The sequence below is a fragment of the Erythrolamprus reginae genome, chromosome 10, assembly GCF_031021105.1.
Source record: "Erythrolamprus reginae isolate rEryReg1 chromosome 10, rEryReg1.hap1, whole genome shotgun sequence".
Taxonomy (NCBI): domain Eukaryota; kingdom Metazoa; phylum Chordata; class Lepidosauria; order Squamata; family Dipsadidae; genus Erythrolamprus; species Erythrolamprus reginae.
In genome coordinates, this window is record NC_091959.1 from 8020362 (window position 1) to 8045962 (window position 25601).

The window sequence follows — 25601 nt, forward strand, 5'->3', positions numbered from 1 at the left end:
TACTTCAGGATTTAGCTGCCTCCCGGGGGCTCTCTAAATTAAATCTCAGCCTGAGGAATGGGGATGATGGATCTCATTTGCATTGGACCATGACACTGTATAATTATTGCATGGCAAATACGCTAATGGTTACCCCTCCATTACTAGTCACATAAGCATCATCAGAATTCAATCTCCAGATCATGACATGTTCTTACCATATAAAGGAAGTTCTGGTACCATTTTATTTTGTTGTGATTCTGTCTATTTGTAATGTTTATTATAAAACATTAAATAAAATAAAGATGTTAGTGGGACTGCTAATTAGAAAAACAGAAAGAATTCTTCTTCTTCTTCTCCTCCTCCTCCTCCTTCTTCTTCTTTTCCTCCTCCTCCTCCTCCTCCTCCTCCTTCACCTTCTTCTCCTTCTTCTTCACCTTCTTCTTCTCCTCCTCCTCCTTCTCCTCCTCCTCCTTCACCTTCTTCTTCTTCTTCTTTTCACCTTCTTCTTCTTTCTCCTCCTCTTTCTTCCTCCTCTTTCTTCTTCTTCTTCTTCTTCTCCTACTCCTCCTCTTCCTTCTCCTTCTCCTTCACCTTCTTCTTCTTTTCCTCCTCCTCCTCCTCCTTCACCTTCTTCTTCTTCGCCTTCTTCTTCTTTCTCCTCCTCCTCTTTCTTCCTCCTCTTTCTTCTTCTTCTTCTTCTCCTCCTCCTCCCCTTCCTTCTCCTTCTCCTTCACCTTCTTCTTCTTTTCCTCCTCCTCCTCCTCCTCCTTCACCTTCTTCTTCTTCACCTTCTTCTTCTTTCTCCTCCTCCTCTTTCTTCCTCCTCTTTCTTCTTCTTCTTCTCCTCCTCCTCCTCTTCCTTCTCCTTCTCCTTCACCTTCTTCATCTTCTCCTCCTCCTCCTCCACCTTCACCTTCTTCTTCTTCTTCACCTTCTTCTTCTCCTCCTTCTCCTCCTCCTTCACCTTCACCTTCTTCTTCTTCTTCTTCACCTTCTTCTTCTTTCTCCTCCTCCTCTTTCTTCCTCCTCTTTCTTCTTCTTCTTCTTCTTCTTCTTCTTCTTCCTCCTCCTCCTCCTCCTCTTCTTCTTTCTCTTCTTTGTCGTCATTATTATTATTATTATTATTATTATTATTATTATTATTATTACATTGTTTTCTCCTTCACAAAAACTGTTTCTCCCCTTTACAAAAACACTTGCCTCCATAAGTTATGAATGCTCCAACCCTGGAAGTTTTTAAGAAGAGGTTGGATAACTGTCTATATGAAGTGGTGTAGGGTTTTCTGCTTACGTAGGGAGTTGGAGTAGAAGACTTCCAAGGTCCCTTCCAACTGTTGTTGTTGTTGTTGTTATTATTATTATTATTTATTAGTCGAGCCCCACCCAGAGGTCTAGGACATTGTAATATATTTTCAAAATATATATGCAGAACCAAGCAGTGCTGCTCTCTGCATTTGACTAATGGTGATTTTGTCGATTCTGGGCTGTTTTAAATGTAATTCCAGTGCTTTGGGAACAGCACCCAGTGATCTAATCATCATTGGAATTACCATCCATTACCCTCTCTCCTTCTCTCTCCTCTCTTTTCCTTTCCTCCTCTCCCCTCTCCTCTCCTCTCTCCACTCCCCTCTCCTTCTCTCTCTCCTACTCCACTCACCCATTTCCCTCTCTCCTTTCCCCTCTCTCCTTTCCCCTCTCTCCTTCCCTCTTCTCCTCTCCCCTCTTCTCCCCTCTCCTTCCCTCTCTCCTACTCCTCTCATTTATTTCCCTCTCTCTTTTCCCTCTCTCCTTCCCTCTCCTCCCTTTTCCTCTCTCCCTTCTCCTCTTCTCTCTCCTTCCCTCTCTTTTATTCCTCTCTTCCCCTCTGTTTCCCTCTCTTCCTTCCCGCCCCCCAAATGCACTTTCAAATCCATTAAGCTAACTAGGGCTTCTGCCCTCCCAATTCCAGCTCAGTCTGCAAAGCGAGTCTTTGACTTTCACTGAAGTCTGAACGGCAAACCCAAAGCGACCAATCCTGACCAGCGTTTGGAAGAAACCCTGGAAGCCTCTCCACATTTTTCCTCTGCCATGAAGGGGGGGGGGAGGTGGGAGAGGGGAGGGAGAGATGAGTCAGAGAGAAAGAAAGAGAGAGAGAGAGAGGAGAGAGGAAGAGAGAGAGATAAGACAGAGAGGAAGGAAGGAAGATATGAGAGAGAAAGAGAGGGAGAGGGCGATAGGAGACAGAGAGAAAGATATACACATATATATATATATATGAGAAATAGCCGAAATAGCACTATCTTAGTCTCCCTTAATTTTAAAAATTCAGCAAAAACATGTGATATATATATATGTATGTATGTATGTATGTATGTATGTATGTATGTATATATATACACACACACACACACATACATATACATATATATATGAGAGAAACGGGATAGAGATATGAAAGAGAGAAAGAAGAAAGAAAGAAAGAAAGAAAGAAAGAAGAGGGAGAGATGAGAGAGGGAGAGACAGGGGGAAGGGAGAGAGAGATGAGTCTTCGGAGAGGGGCGGCATACAAATCTAATAAATTATTATTATTATTATTATTATTATTATTATTATTATTATCATTAGAGAGAGAGAGAAAGAAAAGAAAGAGATGAGAGAGGGGAAGGGAGATATGAGACAGAGAAAGAGAGAGAGAGAGAGAAATGAGACAGGGAGAAAAAGGGGGGAGATAGGAGAGCAAAAAAAGAAAAAGAAAGAAGGAAGGAAGGAAAGGAAAAGAGAAAGGAGATGAAAGAGGGTGAGAAGGGGAAGGGGAGATATGAGACAGTGAAAAGAATAAAGGAAGGAAAGAGTGGAAGGAAGGAAGGAGGGAGTGGAAGAAAGGAAGGAAGGAAGGGTGAGAGAGAGAGAGAGAGGAGCAGAGGATGCTCCTGGCCAGCAACCCAACAGGTGCCCGCGCCCTGCATCCCGCGGGAATAGGGACCGCGGCTTCCGGCAACCTCCCCCTCCCTCCCTCCAGCCGGTGCAAAGAGACCCGGTGAAGTGCCAACGGCTCTCCCCCCCCCCGCCCCCCGCCCCGCCGTCGAGAAGCGTCGCCATGGCAACCGCCTGGCGAAACTACGCGCCCCAGAGAGCCCGGCGGCGCGACTGAGGCTGCGCGGCGGGCTGGCGGCTTCGCCTCTTTTGACAGCGCTCGGTGGGGCGGCTGCTTGGGGCTGGCGGAGCGCGCCGGGAGGAGGCAGGAGCCCCGGTGCCGGGTAAGCCCTGCGGCGGTGATGGGCCCCTTTGCCCCCCCCCCCCCATTTCCCCGGGCTCGCTTGGCCCTTCGCCTCCCCTGCAAGGATGCTGCTGCTGCTGCTGCGGGGAAGGCGGCGGGCGAGGCGAGCGCATCCCGCACCCGCCGGCCACCCTGGAAGAAAGCGCCTCGCAAGGCTCCGGCGGCGGCTGCTGCTGCCCATGGCAAACGGCCGAGCACAGAGATGGGCGGACGAGCCATGGAGGGGGGGGGGGAGGGGGTGGTCGGGGAACGCCCCGGAGACTTGCAAGGGTCGCCAAAATCGCGTGGCGTTTTTAAAAAAAACTGTTTTAATTGTTTTTCATTGTCTGTTTTAAATTGGTTTTTTTTTTAGGGTTTTCATATTACGTTGTATGGGTTATTTTTCTGGGAGTGAGCCGCCCTGAGTCTCTCGGGAGTTGGGCGGCATGCATACAAATTTGGATGGATGGATGGATGGATGATAGGTGGGTGGGTGAATGGGTGATGGGTGGGTGGGTGGATAGATAGATGATAGACAGACAGACAGACAGACAGACACATACATACATACATGGATAGATATAGATAGATAATAAACAAATTAATAAAAATAAATAAATAAATAGATAGGTAGGTAGGTAGGTAGGTAGATGATAGATAGATAGATAGATAGATAGATAGATAGAAAGATAGATAGATTAGATAGGTAGGTAGGTAGGTAGATGATAGATAGATAGATAGATAGATAGATTAGATAGGTAGGTAGGTAGGTAGGTAGATGATAGATAGATAGATAGATAGATAGATAGATTAGATAGGTAGGTAGGTAGATGATACATAGATAGATTAGATAGGTAGGTAGGTAGATATATTAGATAGCTAGATAGATAAGATAGCTAGCTAGCTAGCTAGATAGATAGATAAGATAGATAGATAGATAGATAGGATAGATAGATAGATAGATAGATAGAAAGATAGATAGATAGATAGATAGATACATACATACATACATACATACTTACATACATGCATACATAGACAGACAGACAGACAGACAAACAGATCTTGTGAAAATGAGCTTTTTTCTTTTGTAAATCGTCGGAGGTCTCTTAGTTACTTACACACTCCTGAAAGGTATCTTGAAGGGGGAGGATGGGAAGAGAAGGAAACCCCTGGTCAGTGCACACTTCTTTCTAGTTTCCCCCTTCCTCTGCGGCTTGCTGGGTGGTTATTTTTTTTGAGGGGGGGGAAGAAAAGAGGCACCTTTGGTTTTTAGATGCAGGCACCTCAGGTTTGGCCAATGGCTTAGATCCACTCCCGATTGCAGTGTCTCCGGGAAACGAGGATGGCATACAGATGAGAAATCCTTTCCCATCATCCTCAATCAATCCCTTGGGAGGAGGGAGGAAGAGAAATTGAATTTATTTTACCCTAATTTATCATTTGGAGATGCATCTTTCCTGCAGCAGATGCTCTTGTTGCAGGAAACCTCTCCCTTTGTGCAGTGTTTTTTAAATATATATATATGTAAAAACCCTGTAGTTTTCCCCCCCCCAAAGGTTTCCTTGAAAGCAAGGGTCTCTTAAGATGGCAGCTTTGTCTTTTTGGGGTTGGTTTCAGCAGATGGTCAGGGCCCCGGCTAGCCTGTCCCGTATTTATTTATTTATTTATTTATTTATTGATTAATCAGATTTGTATGCCGCCCCTCTCCACAGACTTGGGGCGGCTCACAGCAATAATAATACAATGTAAACAAATCTAATATTTAAGTTAATTTAAAAAACCCCAATTTAGAAACCATTCATACATACTAACATACCATGCATAAATTTTATAAGCCTAGGGGGAGGGAAAGTCTCAATTCCCCCATGCCTGACAACAGAGGTGGGTTTTAAGGAGCTTACGAAAGGCTAGGAGGGCGGGGGCAACTCTGATATCTGGGGGGAGTTGGTTCCAGAGGGCCGGGGCCGCCACAGAGAAGGCTCTTTCCCTGGGTCCCGCCAAACGACATTGTTCAGTTGACGGGACCCAGAGAAGGCCAACTCTGTGGGACCTAACTGGTCACTGGGATTCATGCGGCAGAAGGCGGTCCTGGAGATATTCTGGTCCGATGCCATGAAGGGCTTTATAGGTCATAACCAACACTTTGAATTGTGACCGGAAACTGATCGGCAACCAATGCAGACTGCGGAGCGTTGGTGTGACATGGGCATATTTAGGAAAGCCCATGATAGCTCTCGCCGCTGCATTCTACACGATCTGAAGTTTCCGGGTAGTGATTTCTGACAGTCTCAAAATGGGTGAACAGTGCAGTCAGGCGGTAGGGAAAGCAAGTAGGATGCTTGGCTGCATAGCTAGAGATATAACAAGCAGGAAGAGGGAGATTATGCTCCCACTATATAGAATGCTGGTGAGACCACATTTGGAATACTGTGTTCATTTCTGGAGACCTCACCTACAAAAAGAGATTGACAAAATTGAACGGGTCCAAAGACGGGCTACAAGAATGGTGGAAGGTCTTAAGCATAAAACGTATCAGGAAAGACTTTATGAACTCAATCTGTATAGTCTGGAGGACAGAAGGAAAAGGGGGGACATGATCGAAACATTTAAATATGTTAAAGGGTTAAATAAGGTCCAGGAGGGAAGTGTTTTGAATAGGAAAGTGAACAGAAGAACAAGGGGACACAATCTGAAGTTAGTTGGGGGAAAGATCAAAAGCAACATGATAAAATATTATTTTACTGAAAAAGTAGTAGATCCTTGGAACAAACTTCCAGCAGACGTGGTAGATAAATCCACAGTAACTGAATTTAAACATGCCTGGGATAAACATATATCCATCCTAAGATAAAATACAGAAAATAGTATAAGGGCAGACTAGATGGACCATGAGGTCTTTTTCCGCCGTCAGACTTCTATGTTTCTATGTTTCTATGTTTCCGAACACTTTTCAAAGGTAGACCCATGTATCTCCAAACCAGGAGGTTCAACCCTTGCAGAAATCAGGAACTGGAGTGAGTGTCGGGATTTCTTCATCTGCCAATCGGTAGAATCCGGTTACTAGATGAGATCATGGAGCTGAATCAGAGTGAATTTAATGTTCCACCCCCCCCCCAGATGAGAACGCATTTCACTACCACACCACTCCTTTCAGGATCGCTTCCAAGTTGCATCTTGGCTTGCGATTTAAAACCTTCCTTGGAATCTCCTCCGAGCTCACACACCACTCACTGACTCCAAAATGACTCTCGTTCGCTTTGGATTCAACCGTGGGCGTGTTTGTAAAATAAGGGCTGTTTTTATTGTGGTTTATTAAGTCACTTTGAAACAATGCGTGGCCGAGTACTCTGTTTCCCTGAAAATAAGACAGCGTCTTATATTAATTTTTGTTCCTACGTCTTATTTTCTTATTTTTTTTCCAATGAATTGTAGCCTGTATCCTGCTGCAGCAAAAACGCATCCAATGTTGCATGTTGGATGCGTGTTGGATGATGATGATGATAATAATAATAATAATAATAATAATAATAATAATAATAATAATAATTGATTAGATTTGTATGCCGCCCCTCTCCGGAGACTCAGAGCGGTTCACAACAATCACAACAATATACAAATCCAATATTTAAAAAGAAAACAAAACATTAAAAAAAACCCATCATTAAGAACCGTACAATACAATCATACCATTCATAAAAACTGTATGTGGTCAGGGGTGTCTCAGTTACCCCATGCCTGGCGATAAAAGATGAGTCTTGAGTAACTTGCAAAAGGCAAGGAGGGTGGGGGCCGTTCTAATCTCCAGAGGGAGTTGATTCCAGAGGGCCAGGCCCGCCACAGAGAAGGCTCTTCCCCTGGGGCCCGCCAGAGGACATTGCTTAGTCCAGTGTTTCCCAACCTTGGCAACTTGAAGTCTAGATATCTGATATGACTTATTTTCGGGGAAATGTGGTAGTGTGTATGATCCTACTTTGTCTGTCTAGAATGAAAGTGAAAAGGGCTAGTTTATTTATTTGTTTGTTTGTTTGTTTATTCAATTTCTATGCCCCCGTTCTCCTGAGACTCAGGGCGGCTTACAGCCAAAATTAATACAGAGACATGTTAAAAACTTAGATTAAAATACAATCTTAAAATCCCAATATTTAAAATTAATCGGTCGCATTCATCCCATCATGCACCATATATTCAATCGTTGGACAGGGCTAGATGTTAAAAATTCGGTGGCCCCAAACCTGTCAGCAGAGATGGGTTTTTAAAACTTTACGGAAGGTGGGGAGAAGGGGGCAGTGTGGATCTCTGGAGGGAGTTTGTTCCATAGGGCCGGGGCCGCCACAGAGAAGGCCCCACCAGACAGGACCTGTAAAAGGCCAACTCTGTGGGACCTGATCGGTCGCTGGGATGCATGAGTTGGTATTTATAATTCTTTATAAATTGGGTGTCCTTAAAAAATTAAATTTTCTTAAAACAGGTAAGTTTGGGCTTTTGTGTCAACTTAGTTGTTGGTACAGTGATACCTTGTCTTACAAACTTAATTGGTTCCAGGACGAGGTTCTTAAAGTGAAAAGTTTGTAAGACGAAACAATGTTTTCCATAGAAATCAATGGAAAAGCGATTAATGCGTGCAAGCCCAAAATTCACCCCTTTTGTCAGCCGAAGCGCCCGTTTTTGCACTGCTGGGATTCCCCTGAGGCTCCCCTCCATGGGAAACCCCACCTCCGGACTTCTGTGTTTTTGCGATGCTGCAGGGGAATCCCAGCATCGCAAAAATGAGCGCTTCGCTGGCAACAGAAGTCCGGAGTTGGGGTTTCCCAGCGAAGGGAGCATCAGTGAAATCGCAGCATCGCAAAAACACCGAAGTCCTTGAAACCCCACCTCTGGACCTCTGTGTTTTTGCGATGCTGCGATTTCACTGAGGCTCCCCTTGCTGGGAAACCCCACCTCTGGACTTCCGTTGCCAGCGAAGCCCCCTTTTTTGCGCTGCTGGGATTCCCCTGCTGGGATTCCCTTGCAGCATCACAAAAACACAGAAGTCCGGAGGTGGGGTTTCCCATGGAGGGGAGCCTCAGGGGAATCCCAGCAGCGCAAAAACAGGCGCTTCGCCGGCAACGGACGTCCGGAGGCGGTCCATCCCAGCGGCGGCGGTGGGTTTGTAAGGTGAAAATAGTTTGTAAGAAGAGGCAAAAAAATCTTAAACCCCAGGTTTGTATCTCGAAAAGTTTGTATGACGAGGCGTTTGTAAGATGAGGAATCACTGTATTTAACACACCAGAGCATTCCGTTAGGATCCTTGTTTTAAAACACAGAAGGTTCAAAGGGACTCACGTGTTGGAAAATTGGGTTTGCTTTTCTTGTCTCCTTTCTAAATCCACAGTGACACAGCCTCCCTGTGATCCTGTGATCCAGCTGCAGTTGTGTAATCAGTACATTTTAAGAGCAAGGCAAGCAACCATGTCAGATGTATCTGCCAAAATAAGCATGTGAGAAGAAAACTTTAAAAGCTCAAATTAAAAGAGATTAAAAACTATATCCTGGGACTCTGGACCTGGAAACATCCACTGCCTGCATAGCTAGTGATAATTCTCATTTTTTGTAGAATAAGGCCCAACAGGAGCTTGTATTGATTCATCTATCAATCATAGCTCAAGAGTTTCGTGAAATTGATTAGAAGGTGGATTGATGTTGCCGTATTGTGAGCAACTAAACAATGCCGCTTGGCGAGGCCCAGGGGAAGAGCCTTCTCTGTGGCGGCCCCGGCCCTCTGGAACCAACTCCCCCCCAGAGATTAGAATTGCCCCCACCCTCCTTGCCTTTCGTAAGCTACTTAAAACCCACCTCTGCCGTCAGGCATGGGGGAATTGAGATACTCTTTCCCCTAGGCCTTTACAATTTTATGCATGGTATGTATGCATGTTTGGTTTTTATATTAATGGGTTTTTTAATCTTTTTTAGTATTGGATTATTATTGTATACTGTTTTATTATTGTTGTTAGCCGCCCCGAGTCTCCGGAGAGGGGCGGCATACAAATCCAAATAATAATAATAATAATAATAATAATAATAATAATAATAATAGATAGGCTTCCAAACACATCCTCTTTCCTATTTATTGTTCTGCTTGCTAACTCATATTTATGATGAGAATGGTAGAATAGGAGTGTGTGGGTATGTGTGTAGAGAATCACAACTATTAGTGCCCAATACAGTGGTATCTCTACTTATGAACTTAATTCGTTCCCTGACCAGGTTCTTAAGTAGAAAAGTTTTTTTCCCCATAGGAATAAATGTAAAAGCAAATAATGTGTGCGATTGGGGAAACCTCCCAGGAGATTCCTAGAGAGGCCCCACGGAGGCTTCTCCCTGCCTTTTCCAGCCCTGTTTCCTCCCAGGAGATTCCTAGAGAGGCCCCACGGAGGCTTCTCCCTGCCTTTTTCAGCCCTGTTTCCTCCCATGAGATTCCTAGAGAGGCCCCACGGAGGCTTCTCCCTGCCTTTTCCAGCCCTGTTTCCTCCCAGGAGATTCCTAGAGAGGCCCCACGGAGGCTTCTCTCTGCCTTTTCCAGCCCTGTTTCCTCCCAGGAGATTCCTAGAGAGGCCCCACGGAGGCTTCTCCCTGCCTTTTCCAGCCCTGTTTCCTCCCAGGAGATTCCTAGAGAGGCCCCACAGAGGCTTCTCCCCGCCTTTTCCGGTTACAGTTTCGGAGGCTCGGGTTTGTAAGTGGAAAATGGTTCTTGAGAAAAGGCAAAAAAATCTTGAACACCCGGTTCTCATCTAGAAAAGTTCGCTTGTAGGTAGAGGTACCACTCTATTAGTGCCCTATATTCTTCAAGCTGTGTCTTTTCATTTTTATAGAGCCACTCTTGGTTCCCATGAAATGTTATCTCTGAAAGAAAAAAAACCAGAAATGTATCAGAAACAACAAGATGGAAAGTTTTCTCTTGGAAGAATTCAAAGAAGTGCTTATCAGTTGATGACCTTGGTCAATATGTAGAGTTTGCTGCTTTCTGAAGCGGGAATTCTTTCCGAAGAGAAACATTTTACGGAAGGAACGTCTGGGAGGGAAAACCCTGAAAAGTCCAGGTTACCCGGGGCAGAAAAATGACCTTGCATAAAATATTAACTATACAAAGTTTGCTGTCCAAATTGTTTCTCTTGTTCTGGCCACTGTACCTCAAGAAGGATATAATGCAACTGGAAAAGGTGCTCTGACTTTATTCATATTCTTTGCTACCAAATAGAAACAGGGGTGGGGCTTCAACATTTTTAGCAAAGGATTCTCTGCCTGGTTGCTGGGTGGGCATAACCATAGTGGGTGTGGCCTTGTTGGTCTCCTGCAACCTCCTGAACCCTCCTGCTGGGGGAGCGGTGCGTTTCCTCGAGGCTCCGGGAGAGCGAAAATGGCCTCCCCAGGCTCCAGAGGCCCTCTGGGTCTGAACTACTACCCAAATGTTTGTTGCCCTACTCGAGCCTCCATGCACGCCCTGTGTTACTACTATGTACAAGACAGTTGCATTTATTTATTATTTATTTATTTATTTATTAGATTTGTATGCCGCCCTTCTCCGTAGACTCGGGGCGGCTCACAATACAATAAAACAGTTCATGACAAATCTAATAATTTACAATTTAAAATATTTAAAAAACCCCATTATTAAAAAGACATACATACAAACATACCATACATAAATTATATAGGCCCGGGGGAAATATCTCAGTTCCCCCAAGCCTGACGACAAAGGTGGGTTTTGAGAAGTTTACGAAAGGCAAGGAGGGTAGGGGCAGTTCTAATCTCTGGGGGGAGCTGGTTCCAGAGAGTCGGGGCCGCCACAGAGAAGGCTCTTCCCCTGGGGCCCGCCAACCGACATTGTTTAGTTGGCGGGACCCGGAGAAGGCCCACTCTGTGGGACCTAATTGGTCGCTGGGATTCGTGCGGCAGAAGGCGGTCTCGGAGATATTCTGGTCCGATGCCATGAAGGGCTTTATAGGTCATAACCAACACTTTGAATTGTGACCGGAAATTGATCGGCAACCAATGCAGACTGCGGAGTGTTGGTGTAACATGGGCATACCTAGGTAAGCCCATGACTGCTCTCGCAGCTGCATTCTGCACGATCTGAAGTTTCCGAACACTTTTCAAGGGTAGCCCCATGTAGAGAGCATTGCAGTATATGAACAAGCTACATTCAGATTATAAGACACACCCGTATTTTCAGCCTCTTTTAGAAGGGGAAAATGTGTGTTGTATACTCCGAAAAATACGGTACGTTTAGTAGTTGAAATCATCGAGCAGAAATATACCAAAGCAGAAGTATACCAAAATATACTGTTTAATTTTATGTATACAGTGGTACTTCTACCTAAGAAAGCCTCTACTTAAGAGCCTTTCTAGATAAGAACCCGGCGTTCAAGATTTTTTTGCCTCTTCTTAAGAACCATTTTCTACTTAAGAACCCGAGCCCGGAAAAATTTCCCAGGAAATTTGAGAGCGGCACGAAGGCCCGGTCAGTTTCCTGCCATTTCCTCTGGGTTTCTCTCTCTGGCACAGTGTATGGGAGGCAGCCTTGCGCCGGGTGTATGGGAGGCGCATGCTCCTCATCCCTCTTTATTTTTTTTAAGCCTTAAAGTTTTGGATTTTTTTGATTCCCCTCCCCTCCCCTTCTTCCTTCGTCAGCGACTGTCCTCCTCCTCCTCTTCCTCCTCCCACCCAAATTCCGAGCTTTTATTTCTTTCCTGATGGGTTTGCACACATTATTTGCTTTTACATTGATTCCTATGGGAAAAGTTGCTTCTACTTACAAACTTTTCTACTTAAGAACCTGCTCATGGAACGAATTAAGTTCTCAAGTAGAGGTACCATGTAGTAAGGTTATGTTTTGTGTTTATAAAATATATCGTATAAAACATCACCAATGTCATTTCTACAACAATTGTAAATTATTGGAGAGAACTGACCGTCTCTCTTTCTTCCAGGGATCCGTAAGATTACATTGTGAATGACTGACAGGTAAACGTCAACGGACGTGGTTGAGAGACATGACAGCGCCATTCCGGAAAGAGTTGGAGAAATACAAAGACATCAATGAAGATGAAATTCTGAACAAACTCTCTGAGGATGAACTAAAACAGCTGGAGAACGTCCTTGATGACTTAGATCCAGAGGTAGGTTCTAAAAAAAGGAAACCACATTTCCAATGTTCAAAATAATAATAATAATAATAATAATAATAATAATAATAATTATTATTATTATTATTATTATTATTATTATTATTATTATTATTTATTAGATTTGTATGCCGCCCCTCTCTGAAGACTCGGGGTGGCTCACAATACAATACACAATATACAAATCCAATATTAAAAACAGATAAAAACCCTTATCATAAAAAAGTTTATTACACCGTGTGCATGTGCACGCAAGATACCCAAAGTTGCACATGTAGTTCAACTTTTGCTATAGGTGTGGGATCTTTTACCGTCCCGGTAGCATCCCACAATTGAGCTAGATGTCCCACTAAAAGAAGTTGTGGAAATGTCCAGCTCCTCCCAATGAGCCAATAGAAACCTAGAAGATTGACAGCAGAAAAAGACTTCCTGGTCCATCTAGTCTGCCCTTATACTATTTCCTGTATTTTATCTTAGGATGGATCTATGTTTATCCCAGGCATGTTTAAATTCAGTTCCTGTGGATTTACCAACCACGTCTGCTGGACGTTTGTTCCAAGCATCTACGACTCTTTCAGTAAAATAATATTTTGTCTTTCTGCTTTAAAAAGGTTTTCTGAGCGATCCTGCTACATTTCTCGTTTTTTAAGGGATTGATATAGCCAGAGAAAATTTCCAAAGGGGAGAAGGTTCTTGGTCATTCTTGGCTTTTTAGTCGAAGTCAACTAGCAAGCCAGAATGCTACATAATCCAAATGTTATTTTGGAGAGAAAGTGTTTTGGAATCACAGAATAATCCTGCCACTTGGGAAAATTAACCATAGAAACAGAAGATTGACAGCAGAAAAAGACTTCATGGTCCATCTCATCTGCCGAGCTTCCTTTCTGCCTAACTAGAAGTTAATGATTTGTTTTTAATTTTTTTATAAAAATGTCAAATCAATAGCATGGCAACTGAGTGTCATATATTCCAATACATATAAAAATAATCAAATTAAACATTATTAAATACATTCAATCATAGAAACATAGAAGACTAACGGCAGAAAAAGACCTCATGGTCCGTCCTGTATTTTATATTAGGATGGACATATGTTTACCCCAGACATGTTTAAATTCAGTTCCTGTGGATTTACCAACCACGTCTGCTGGAAGTTTGTTCCAAGCATCTACGACTCTTTCCGTCAAATAATATTTTCTCATGTTGCTTCTGATCTTTCCCCCAACTAACCTCAGAGTGTGCCCCCTTGTTCTTGCGTTCACTTTCCTATTAGAAACACGTCCCTCCTATTTAACCCTTTCGCATATTTAAATGTTTCCATCATCATTCCTTCTGTTTTTCATGTGCCAGAATGCCCTCCTACCCGCTGGCTTTCGACAGAAAGACCAGACCAGTAAACCTGCCACGGACCTTTCGACCGAGAGCGACTGTTGTCCTACTTGGAGAAACAAGCACTGGAACACCAAGACAGACAAGATGTCATACCCTTTACCGGAGAAAAAAAAGGTACATTCCTGAGTGTGGCGAATAAACAAAGGGAGATTCCGTGATGACCTTGATGCCCACCCGCCTCCTACACAGCAGACAAACATTTATGCAAACGGCAAGGATTTACCGTATTTTTTCAGAGTATAAGATGCACCTTTTTCCTCCCTAAAAGAGGCTGATAATTTTGGTGCAACTTACTTACTTACTTACTTTACTTACTTACTTACTTACTTACTTACTTACTTACTTACTTACTTACTTACTTTACTTACTTACTTACTTTACTTACTTACTTACTTACTTACTTTACTTACTTACTTACTTTACTTACTTACTTACTTACTTTACTTACTTACTTACTTACTTACTTTACTTACTTACTTTACTTACTTACTTACTTACTTACTTACTTACTTTACTTACTTACTTACTTACTTACTTACTTACTTACTTACTTACTTACTTATTAGATTTGTATGCTGCTCACAACACAATAAAACAATTCATGACAAATCAAATAATTTACAATTTAAAATTTAAAATAGTTAAGAAAACCCCATTTTAAGCAGACATAACTATAAACATACCATACATAAATTATATAGGCCCGGGGGAGATATCTCAGTTCCCCCATGCCTGACGACAAAGGTGGGTTTTGAGGAGTTTACGAAAGGCCAGGAGGGTAGGGGCAGTTCTAATCTCTGGGAGGAGCTGGTTCCAGAGATTCGGGGCCGCCACAGAGAAAGCTCTTCCCCTAGGGCCCACCAACCGACATTGTTTAGTTGACGGGACCCGGAGAAGGCAGACTCTGTGGGACCTAATCGGTCGCTGGGATTCGTGCAGCAGAAGGAGATATTCTGGTCCGGTGCCATGAAGGGGCTTTATAGGTCATAACCAACACTTTGAATTGTGACCAGAAATTGATCGGCAACCAATGCAGACTGCGGAGTGTTGGTGTAACATGGGCATATTATACTCTGAATGTAGCTTTTTTCAGCCCTAACTAGCTGCTAACGGTCTTCCCAGCTTTTACCTTGCAGGCTCTTTCATTGTTACTCTATGCAAAGAATGTTTTCCAAGCCCTAAGTCTTTGCAGGTTTTTTTTACCCCTTGCTCTACTTGCTCAGAATGTTTCTTCCCAGCCCCAACCAGGTGCAAACGATCTTCCCAGCTTTTACCAGCTTGCAAGCTATTTCACTGTTATTCTCTGAGAAGAATGTTTTCCAAGCTCTAAGTCTTTGCAGGGTATTTTTCATTGCTCACTTGCTCGGAATATTTCCTTCCAGGTGCTCTTACTGGCTTGCAAGTTCTTTCATTGTTACTCTCTCCAAATAAGGGTTTTTGGATTACCGTGTCTCACAAGGGATACTTCTTGTATGCAATAATTTTGCCAATTGACTTCTTAAGGTAGGAATTTTGGGACTTGTAGTATGAGTCCACTTCAGAGGTGGGTTCTTCTGGGTTTGGACCAGTTCGCCCGAACTGGTAGTGACCCCCCTGGTGACATCACAATGATGTCATGGAACCAGTTCGGTTGGTGGTGGTCCGTGGGTACCACCATCTTTTGAAAACATTTTAAAATTTATTTTTTAAAAAATCTTCTGAGCATGTGCAGAAACCGAGTTTCCGGCACTGTGCATGCAGTTCCCACCTTGTTTTTGGCTTTTTTTTCTGGATTTTTTGGCAAAGTGACCCTGCGCCCATGAGGCTCAGCCACGCAGCAGGGGAGGAAGTAAACTGGCAGCGAAGTAGGTTAGAACTCAACGCTGGTCCACTTAGCAAAGGCTGACATGCAAGACTCTCTCACTCAAGAGTTAAATGGAAACTTTATTTTGTCTGTTTCTTCTGAAAAGAGAACAGCAACAGGAAACTCCACCCAGAATTAACTCACCCCAACAGCATGTAGTAATTAGTTGCTCAATGATTCAATGGCACCGATCAGCAAGTGGTAGGTAGGGACTTGAGAAGTATTATTTCTACAAAAGGAAATGGTGCGGGTGCTTTAAAATTCCAAATATGTTTTGTTGTGGGGTGTGTATGTGTGTGTTAATAATAATAATAATAATAATAATAATAATAATTATTATTATTATTTAAAAAAAACAATAATAGTAATATTATGCAATGACTCTGGTATAAGCCAGTGAAAGTGGTCCCAGTGGTCCTTGGCACGCTGGGCGCAGTGCTGAAGGATCTCAGCGGACATTTGAAAACCATCGGAATTGACATTTGAAAACTATCTGTCAATTGCAAAAGGGATCAGCACACATAATTACTGGGATCAGCAAACATAATTCGCCACTACATCACGCAGTCCTAGGTGCTTGGGAAGCGCCCGGACTGGTGATGAAATACGAAATCCAGCATGGTGATCTCCTTTGCTGTCCTGTATTTATTTATTTACTTTATTTATTAATCAAATTTGTATGCCGCCCCTCTCCGCAGACTCGGGGCGGCTAACAACAGTAATAAAACAATATAAACAAATCTGATATTTAAGTTAATTTTAAAAAGAAACCCCAATTTAAGAGACCAATCATACATACAGACATATCATGCATAAATCGATGCTGCTGCTGCTGCTGATAATAATAATAATAATAATAATAATAATAATAATAATAAGTCTAAATGCTATTGCTGAGTTAGGGCTGGAGTGTTTTCAGATGCTATGGCTTAATTTCCCCCTTGGAAGGAACCCTTGTTTTGCTTCTCCCTCTGGCTTCAGTTTCTGCAAAGAATTTTATCCGCTGGATAACTCGACAGTTCCTCCCCCCCTGTGGTCCAGAGGCAAAAGGAGGACGGGTGAAATTGGCTTAACATTTTGTCAGTCTCCCTCCCCTGTACTGTACTTTCTCCCACAAGGGACAAGTCCATGGCAGCCTGTCAAGCTATTGTGGGGCTGTTGTTGTTTTCCTATTCATTCTTTTTTCATATGAAACGGAGAGAACCGTAAAGATTTATTACCGCGGGAGGACCTGCTGCAAGTCAGGTGATCCTATCTTGCTTTTTGCTCTCACTGCTGTTCTTTTCACTCCCCCAAGTTTGGTCAACAGGAAATGCGGGGGACAGAGGTGGCATCCTCTGCAGCTGGGTGAAGGCTTCGGACGGTACTTATTATTATTATTATAATTTATTGGATTTGTATGCCGCCCCTCTCCGCAGACTCGGGGCGGCTAACAGCAGTAATAAAACAGAATATAACAATAATCCAATACTAAAAACAGTTAAAAACCCATTATTATAAAAACCAATCATACATACAGACATACCATGCATAAAATTGTAAGGGCCTAGGGGAAAGAGTATCTCAGTTCCCCCATGCCTGGCGGCAGAGGTGGGTTTTAAGCAGCTTACGAAAGGCAAGGAGGGTGGGGGCAATTCTGATCTCTGGGGGGAGTTGGTTCCAAAGGGCCCGGGGGCCGCCACAGAGAAGGCTCTTTCCCTGGGCCTCACCAAGCGACATTGTTTAGTTGACGGGACCCGGAGAAGACCCTCTCTGTGGGACCTAACTGGTCGCTGGGATTCGTGCAGCAGAAGGCGGTCCCTGAGGTAATCTGGTCCGGTGCCATGAAGGGCTTTATAGGTCATAACCAACACTTTGAATTGTGACCAGAAACTGATCGGCAACCAATGCAGACTGCGGAGTGTTGGTGTGACATGGGCATATTTGGGAAAACCCATATTTGCTCTCACAGCTGCATTCTGCACGATCTGAAGTTTCCGAACCTAAAGCAGTGTTTCCCAACCTTGGCAACTTGAAGATATTTGGACTTCAACTCCCAGAATTCCCCAGCCAGCGAATTCTGGGAGTTGAAGTCCAGATATCTTCAAGTTGCCAATGTTGGGAAACACTGCCCTCAAGCAGTGAAGGGCTGCAAAAATGTTTATTACCATGCTGCGGGCATGTCTTATTTTATGGGTATGGCTTGATGGTCATGTGATCAGATTGGAGTGGCTTGCCAGCCATTTGACCAGGTGGGAGTGGCTTGACAATCATGTGATGGGGTGGCTGAAAGGTCATGTGACTGGGTGGGAGCGGCTTATCGACCAAGATAAGTTTTCAAATAGGCCCTTGGGCTCTTTTTCAGTGAAGAAGTCACATTATTTGAAGAGCCACAGAAAGGACAAATGATAGACAGCATGATTTGTTGAGGAGCACAGTAACATTTTAAGGTTTTGTAGTAAACCCACAAAGTTCAGTATTATAACAGATTTGGCAAGTAAGCGCAATCTTCTTGAATTTCTATAAAAGTTCTGTTCTAAATAATGATTAAAATGATCAAAGCGTTTATGTATAAAAACGTACTATTGAATTATTTCCTATTTTAAAAGTAATTAAGGATCATACTAAGGTACTAGAGAAAGAAGGACAATTAAAAAAGCTATTAAGTATTCAATAAATAGTGCATAAACTTAATACCCCATCACTGCCGCATGAATCCCAGCGACCGATTAGGTCCAACAGAGTTGGCCTTCTCCGGGTCCCGTCGACTAAACAATGCCGTCTGGTGGGACCCAGGGGAAGAGCCTTCTCTGTGGCAGCCCCGGCCCTCTGGAATCAACTCCCCCCAGAGATTAGGACCGCCCCCACCCTCCTTGCCTTTCGAAAGCTTCTGAAAACCCACCTATGTCGCCAGGGATGGGGAAACTGATATACCCCTTAGCTACTGTGGTTTTTTATGTATGGTCTGTTAGGTTGTGTGATTGTTTTTAATAATAAGGGTTTTAAATTGTTCTTTTAACATTAGATTTGTACATTGTGTATTGTTGTTGTGCGCCGCTCCGAATCCTCGGAGAGGGGCGGCATACAAATCTAATACATTATTATTATTATTATTATTATTATTATTATTATTATTATTATTTATTGGATTTGTATGCCGCCCCTCTCTGCAGACTCGGGGCGGCTAACAACAATGATAAAAAACAACATGTAACAATCCAATTTAATAAAACAACTAAAAACCCTTATTATAAAAACCAAACATACACACAAACATACCATACTTAACTTGTAATGGCCTAGGGGAAGGAATATCCTAACTCCCCCATGCCTGGCGACAAAGGTGGGTCTTGAGTAATTTGCGAAAGACAAGGAGGGTGGGGGCCGTTCTAATCTCTGGGGGGAGTTGATTCCAGAAGGCCGGGGGCCGCCACAGAGACGGCTCTTCCCCTGGGGCCCGCCAAACGACATTGTTTGGTTGACGGGACCCGGAGAAGACCAACTCTGTGGGACCTTATCGGCCGCTGGGATTCGTGCGGTAGAAGGCGGTTCCGGAGGTATTCTGGCCCAATGCCATGAAGGGCTTTAAAGTCATTACCAACACTTTGAATTGTGACCGGAAACTGATTGGCAGCCAGTGCAGGCCGCGGAGTGTTGCAGAAACGTGGGCGAATCTAGGAAGCCCCACGATGGCTCTCGCGGCCGCATTCTGCACAATCTGAAGTTTCCGAACACTTTTGTTCCATGTAGAGAGCGTTGCAGTAATCGAACCTCGAGGTGATGAAGGCATGAGTGACTGTGAGCAATGACTCCCGGTCCAAATAGTTATTAAATTATTATTATTAAAGCCTCCTTCCACACCATTTGCTGTGACTGTCCGGCAGAGCCAATTATTTTGCTTGCAGCTTATAATAAGCAAAATAGTAAATATTAACACTAAAATTCCATTGGGGCCCAGATCGGAGCATTAGGGGGGGGGGGCTGGGGTGAAGCGTAACTGAAAATAATTGAAAAGCACTGGGATAATTCTTTGCAGCCCCAGTGACCCGGGGAGAAAAAACCTCCAAGCCGTTATGTAAGATGAGCTTGCTTGATTTAAAGCTGGCAACACTCATTGAGATCCTTGCGTAAGAATAAGTCATGATCCTCCTCGCTGGCAGGACATTCAAAGCATGTGGTGTATCTGACCACTGCCTTTATTTATTTTATTTATTTTTAAATGTTGGCAGGCCTTGCCGTAAAAAAAAATAAAAATGGCTGGGGAGCGATTATTTATAAAGCGTAACAGGCCGATTCTCCTTGGAACTCGTGCTGCTTGGGAAGTGCTGGCTGAAATAAAGCAGAAATGGTCTTTCTAAGCAAAGAGGCACAAAAGTGAATGATGTCCAAGCCAGTGGAAAAATCAGGTGATTAATAACAACGCTCCGCAGTCTGCATTGGTTGCCGATCAATTTCCGGTCACAATTCAAAGTGTTGGTTATGACCTATAAAGCCCTTCATGGCATCGGACCAGAATATCTCTGGGACCGCCTTCTGCCGCATGAATCCCAGCAACCTGTTAGGTCCCCACAGAGTTGGCCTTCTCCGGGTCCCGTCGACTAAGAAATGTCTTTGGCGGGACCCAGGAGAAGAGCCTTCTCTGTGGCGGCCCCGTCCCTCTGGAATCAGCTCCCCCCAGATATCAGGGTTGCCCCCACGCTCCTTGCCTTTCGGAAACTCCTTAAAACCCACCTCTGTCGTCAGGCATGGGGGAATTGAAATTTCCCTTCCCCCTAGGCTTATAGAATTTATACATGGTATGCTTGTATGTATGAGTGGTTCTTTAAATTGGGGTTTTTTAGATTGTCTTTTAATATTGGATTTGTTTACATTGTCTTTTTATATTGTTGTTAGCCGCCCCGAGTCTTCGGAGAGGGGCGGCATACAAATCTAATAAATAATAATAATAATAATAATAATAATAATAATAATAATAATAATAATACAGTAATCGGGAACAGAGAACTGAGGTGAAAATAAGCATCCAATAAAAGGGATTCTGCCCAGGAATATGTACGTCATCATAGCTGCTCAAGCAGGAAGTACCAGGGGATAGGCAAAGTTGGCTCTTCTATGACATGTGGACTTCATCTCCCAGAATTCCTGAGCTAGTAGGATTGGCTCAGGAATTCTGGGAGTTGAAGTCCACAAGTCATAGAAGAGCCAACTTTGCCTACCCCTGCCCTATACTAAGGTGACCAGATTTTTAGTTTGGTAAAGTGGGACACCATTGACCCGGGGGGGGGAGGGGTGTTCTGCTGGGCTCTCTGATAGGAGCCTCCCGAAAATTCAAGGGTACAAATTTCAGACACACACACACGTTTGAAAATTCAAAACAATGTTCTTTATCACAAAAGTCAAAATAAACTAAGCACTCTTTTTGTATCGCAAAGAGCACTCTTCCCAAAACAACAAAAGTCTCTACAATTTCCCTTAAGCAGTCATTAAGTACTTAGCTAGTTGGAACACCCACAATTTCTGGAGGCAGGGAGTTCCACTGGTGAATTGTTGCAAGTTGAACATGGTATTAAAAAGCCAATTCTAACGTATCTGGGTTTCCCCTCCCTCCCTCCCTTCCAGCCTTTCTTTCTTTCTTTCCTTTCTTATCTATCTATCTATCTATCTATCTATCTATCTATCTATCTATCTATCTATCTATCTATCTATCTATCTATCTATCTATCTATTAGATTTGTATGCCACCCCTCTCTCTCTTTTTTTCTTTGTTTGGAATTGACCGGGTTCACTAGGGAAGTCTTGGACAAAATAAATTATCCCACACCTCCGTTGTTGCTTGTGGAGTTCCAGTAGATACATTAAAGCTTTCCATATGGTTTCATTTACTCTGTCGGAGGACGGTAGGGGTGGGTGGGTGGGGAAATGGTGGGAGGTGGGAGAGCAGAGGCAATTTGATCATTTTTCTAGCAAATATCCCCATCTGCCTATGGAGGCTCATTTCACACATCTGGAGCGCTGTGGCTTTATTTCAGAAGAAAAAGTATATCGAACAAGCTGAGTTTGCACAGTATTTTAAAGCTGCGGTTTCTTTAACTACAGTTGGCTGAACGATCGTCGGGGCCCACTTCCCAGATAACATTAAACAACAGAAATGGGATGGTCCATGCAGCGCATTAAGTCAAAATCAAGCACATTGTGGCTTGGCACAAATAAAGGAACGTGATCTAGAGCAGTGTTTCCCAACCTTGGCAACTTGAAGGTATTTGGACTTCAACTCCCAGAATTCCCCAGCCAGCAAATGCTGGCTGGGGAATTCTGGGAGTTGAAGTCCAGATACCTTCAAGTTGCCAAGGTTGGGAAACACTGATCTAGAGCAGTGATTTTCAACCTTTTTTGAGCCGCGGCACATTTTTTACATTTACGAAACCCTGGGGCACATTGAGCGGGGGGGGGGGGGGGGCTAAAAAAAGTTTGGACAAAAAAATTCTCTCTCTCTCTCTTCCTCCCCTTCACTCTATTTCTTTCTCCCTCCCTCTTTCTCTCCCTTCCTTCCTCTTTCTTTCTCTCTCTCCCCATCCCTCTTTCTTTCTCTTCCTCCCTTTCTCTTTTTTGCTCTTTTTCTCTCTCCCTTCCTACCTCCCTCTATGTCTTTCTCTCTCTCTCCTTCCCTCCCTCTTTCTCTCTCTCTCTTGCTTTCTTTCTCTCTCTTGCTCTCTCTCTCTTTCTCTTGTTTTCTCTCTCTCTTTTGCTTTCTTTCTCTCTCTTGTTCTCTTTCTCTCTCTCTCGCTCTTTCTCTCTCTTTCTTTCTCACTCTCTCTTTCTTTCTCTCTTTCTTTCTCTCTCTCTTGCTTTCTTTCTCTCTGAGCTTCGCGGCACACCTGACCATGTCTCGCGGCACACTAGTGTGCCACGGCACACTGGTTGAAAAACACTGATCTAGGGAACCCCTCCCCGTGCTGCATTGATCCCACGTCACAAAAATCATATAAATTATCTTCTTGGAGCAGAGAGCCAGTTTTTTTTCTCCCCAGCTCAAATGACAAAATTTTATTTCTAAGTTTCCATGCTGTAATTCCAAGAGCAAAGAATAGGCAGGGTGAATTTGGAACCCTCCCGTAAGGGATTTCATAGGCGGTCCTATCAGCAATCTCGATGTAATCTTCCCAGTCGGTTTTATAGCTCCTGTAAAAATGATTTTCCTGCGTGTATAAACAGTGCGCAGCAAACTCCCTGTTTCACCTTGACTCACCTCCCAATCTTTGGCCTCCAGGTGAGTCATTCTTCCCTTCCCCTCAAACATTGGTATGTTGTGTAATGTAGCTCTTGGAAAAGATGTCTGGCCCCAAATGGATGGCATCGTGCTATCTCTCTCTCTCTCTCTCTCTCTCTCTCTCTCTCTCTCTCACTTTATTTATTTATTTATTTATGTATTTATTTATTTATTTATTTATTTTACTTATATGCCATTCCTTCCGAGAACTTGGGGCAGCTTACAATATATAAAAATACAGAATACAAAAACAAATTCAGTTTCAAAGTCCAGTAATAATAATGATAATGATAATGATAATAATAATAATAATAATAATAATAATAATAATAATAATAATAATTTATTAGATTTGTATGCCGCCCACCTCTGAAGACTCAGAGCGGCTCACAACAGTGACAAACAACGTGACAAATTCAATACTTAAAAACATCTAAAAACTGACCTACAGTTACCGTGTATAATTAATGAACGTAATAGATTTTAGAATTTAAAAATATAAAATACAATGTATATAATGAAAGGAAACCGGTCAAAACTTACTGTCAGAATGTTAACTGAGAATATGTATAATCTGTAATTCAAAATAATATGTGATGGGAATGATATAAGAAAAATTAATAAAGAGATTTAAAAAAAAAAACATCTAAAAACCCATATCATTAAAACCATACAACTCAGTCATACCATACATAAACTATATTAGCCTGAGCATATTTTATTATTAATTTATTTATTAATTAGATTTGTATGCCGCCCCTCTCCGTAGACTTACCCCATGCCTGGCGACATAGGTGGGTCTTCAGTAACATATGAAAGGCAAGAAGGGTGGGGGCGGTTCTAATCTCTGGGGGGGAGTTATTATCCATAGACTCGGGGGCGGCATACAAATTGATTCCAAAGTGCCGGGGCCACCACAGAGAAGGCTCTTCCCCTAGGTCCTGCCAGACGTATATAATTTTAAATTATTAAATAATTTAAAAACCTGATTAGTAATCTAAAAAACCCATTTAACAAACCATCACATTCACAGACAGGCAGGCAGGCAGGCAGGCAGAGAGAGAGAGAGAAAGAAAGAAAGAAAGAAAGAAAGAAAGAAAGAAAGAAAGAAAGAAAGAAAGAAAGAAAGGGGATGTAAGCAGTCCCAACCTTATTCTTCTGCTCTCACTCTCAAGATTAATAGAATTTCCATTGATGGTTTTTCTTACCAAGCCATTGCTTTGTAAGCAGGCGGAGTGCTTTTGGTTCTCAAAAAATATGTGATTATCGTATTCTATTATTGTTATTATTTTCTTTTGTGAATCTCCCCACTTTATAAGTGGAGAGCCAACATGGAACAATAAAGCTGTTTGGATTGTCTTGGGGTAGCCAGTCTCTTAACCCAGTCTATCAACATGCGCTTGGCCTCAGTTCTTCAGAAGAAAGTGAGGATAACAACATCACATGTACAATAATGAAAACAGGGCAACCTCGTGGCTGAGTAATGAAGATATGTCATTCTATCCATCAGTACATGCATTATGGGATTGGGTCAGGAAAGGTTATACGCATGAGACGTTCCAAGAGCTGATGCATTCCTTTGAAAATTATTACCTTATTGCCAGCTTTGGAAATTATGAATCATTTTCCTAAAAATAATACCAGCAGTTAAATGTTTGCTTTTGTTGGCTTTTACTGTGTGAACAGGCTGGATGGCTGTCCAGTAGGCGGCCTGTGGTTGCATTCCAAATTATATAGGCTTTGCTGAGTAGGATGTGACCTCAATAATCCCACTTAGGACAAAATCCTAGGATATACTGTACTATAGTCGGTATTCATTCCCTAGCTGAATTTTGATCATTTCTGTTGTATAACACAGGTCTAAAAACATATATTTTTTTTGTAATCATTGTAGTTGAGCTTGTACTTTTCTGAATCATTTTTTGTTCTGATTTGAAAAATGTATATTTATTTATTTATTTACTTACTTACTTACTTACTTATTTGCTTACTTACTTACTTACTTACTTACTTACTTATTTACCGTGTTTCCCCGAAAATAAGACAGTGTCTTATATTAATTTTTGCTCCAAAAGTTGTGCTACGTCTTATTTTCAGGGGGGGGGTGCCTTATATTTCTCAAATAAGACAAATTCACAGGCAAAAAAGCTGACACCCCCAAACAAAATGTACCATACAGTACTCTGATTACGGTACGGTACCTGTCAGTATGGCACCCCTACACACACAAACGACGGCACTTATATGGTACAACAGTATACTCCGGCTATTGCACCTTCCGGCCACCAGAGGAGCTAGAGTCTACGCACTGTAGTGGAGACTGTAATGGTGGTGAGACAGCAGCAGACTGTGTCTGCTGTACTGGACGGTACAAAGCGATGGAAGGGGCCAGCAGGGGACGCCACATTATTACGGTACCGCTATGAACAGCTTTGAATGGTACCGTATGTTTTTCCACCATACCGTATGTAAACTTGACTACGCCTTATTTTCGGGGGGTGCCTTATATTAGCAAATTCTGCAAAACCTCTGACATGCCTTACTTTCGGGGTACATCTTATTTTCGGGGAAACAGGGTACTGACTTATTTATTTATTAGATTTGTATGCCGCCCTTCTCAGAGGACTCAGGGTGGCTAATAGCATATAATATAACAATACAGTACAACGGCAAATCTAATTAAATTTAAAATGACAATCTAAAAATCCAATATTTAAAAACAATCATACCAGTCCAATC

At 42.8% G+C, this 25601-nt stretch overlaps 1 protein-coding gene across 1 annotated transcript in view; it reads left to right on the forward strand.

Moving 5' to 3' along the window:
- Positions 1-3138: 3138 nt before the first annotated feature.
- TMOD2 (tropomodulin 2) overlaps positions 3139-25601 on the forward strand; it is a 34502-nt gene continuing 12039 nt past the window's right edge. Inside the window, 4 exon segments of the mRNA XM_070762044.1 lie at positions 3139-3218; positions 12187-12375; positions 13732-13783; positions 13786-13887. Of these exon segments, the coding sequence (XP_070618145.1) occupies positions 12250-12375; positions 13732-13783; positions 13786-13887 (280 nt within the window). The 5' untranslated portion in view covers positions 3139-3218; positions 12187-12249.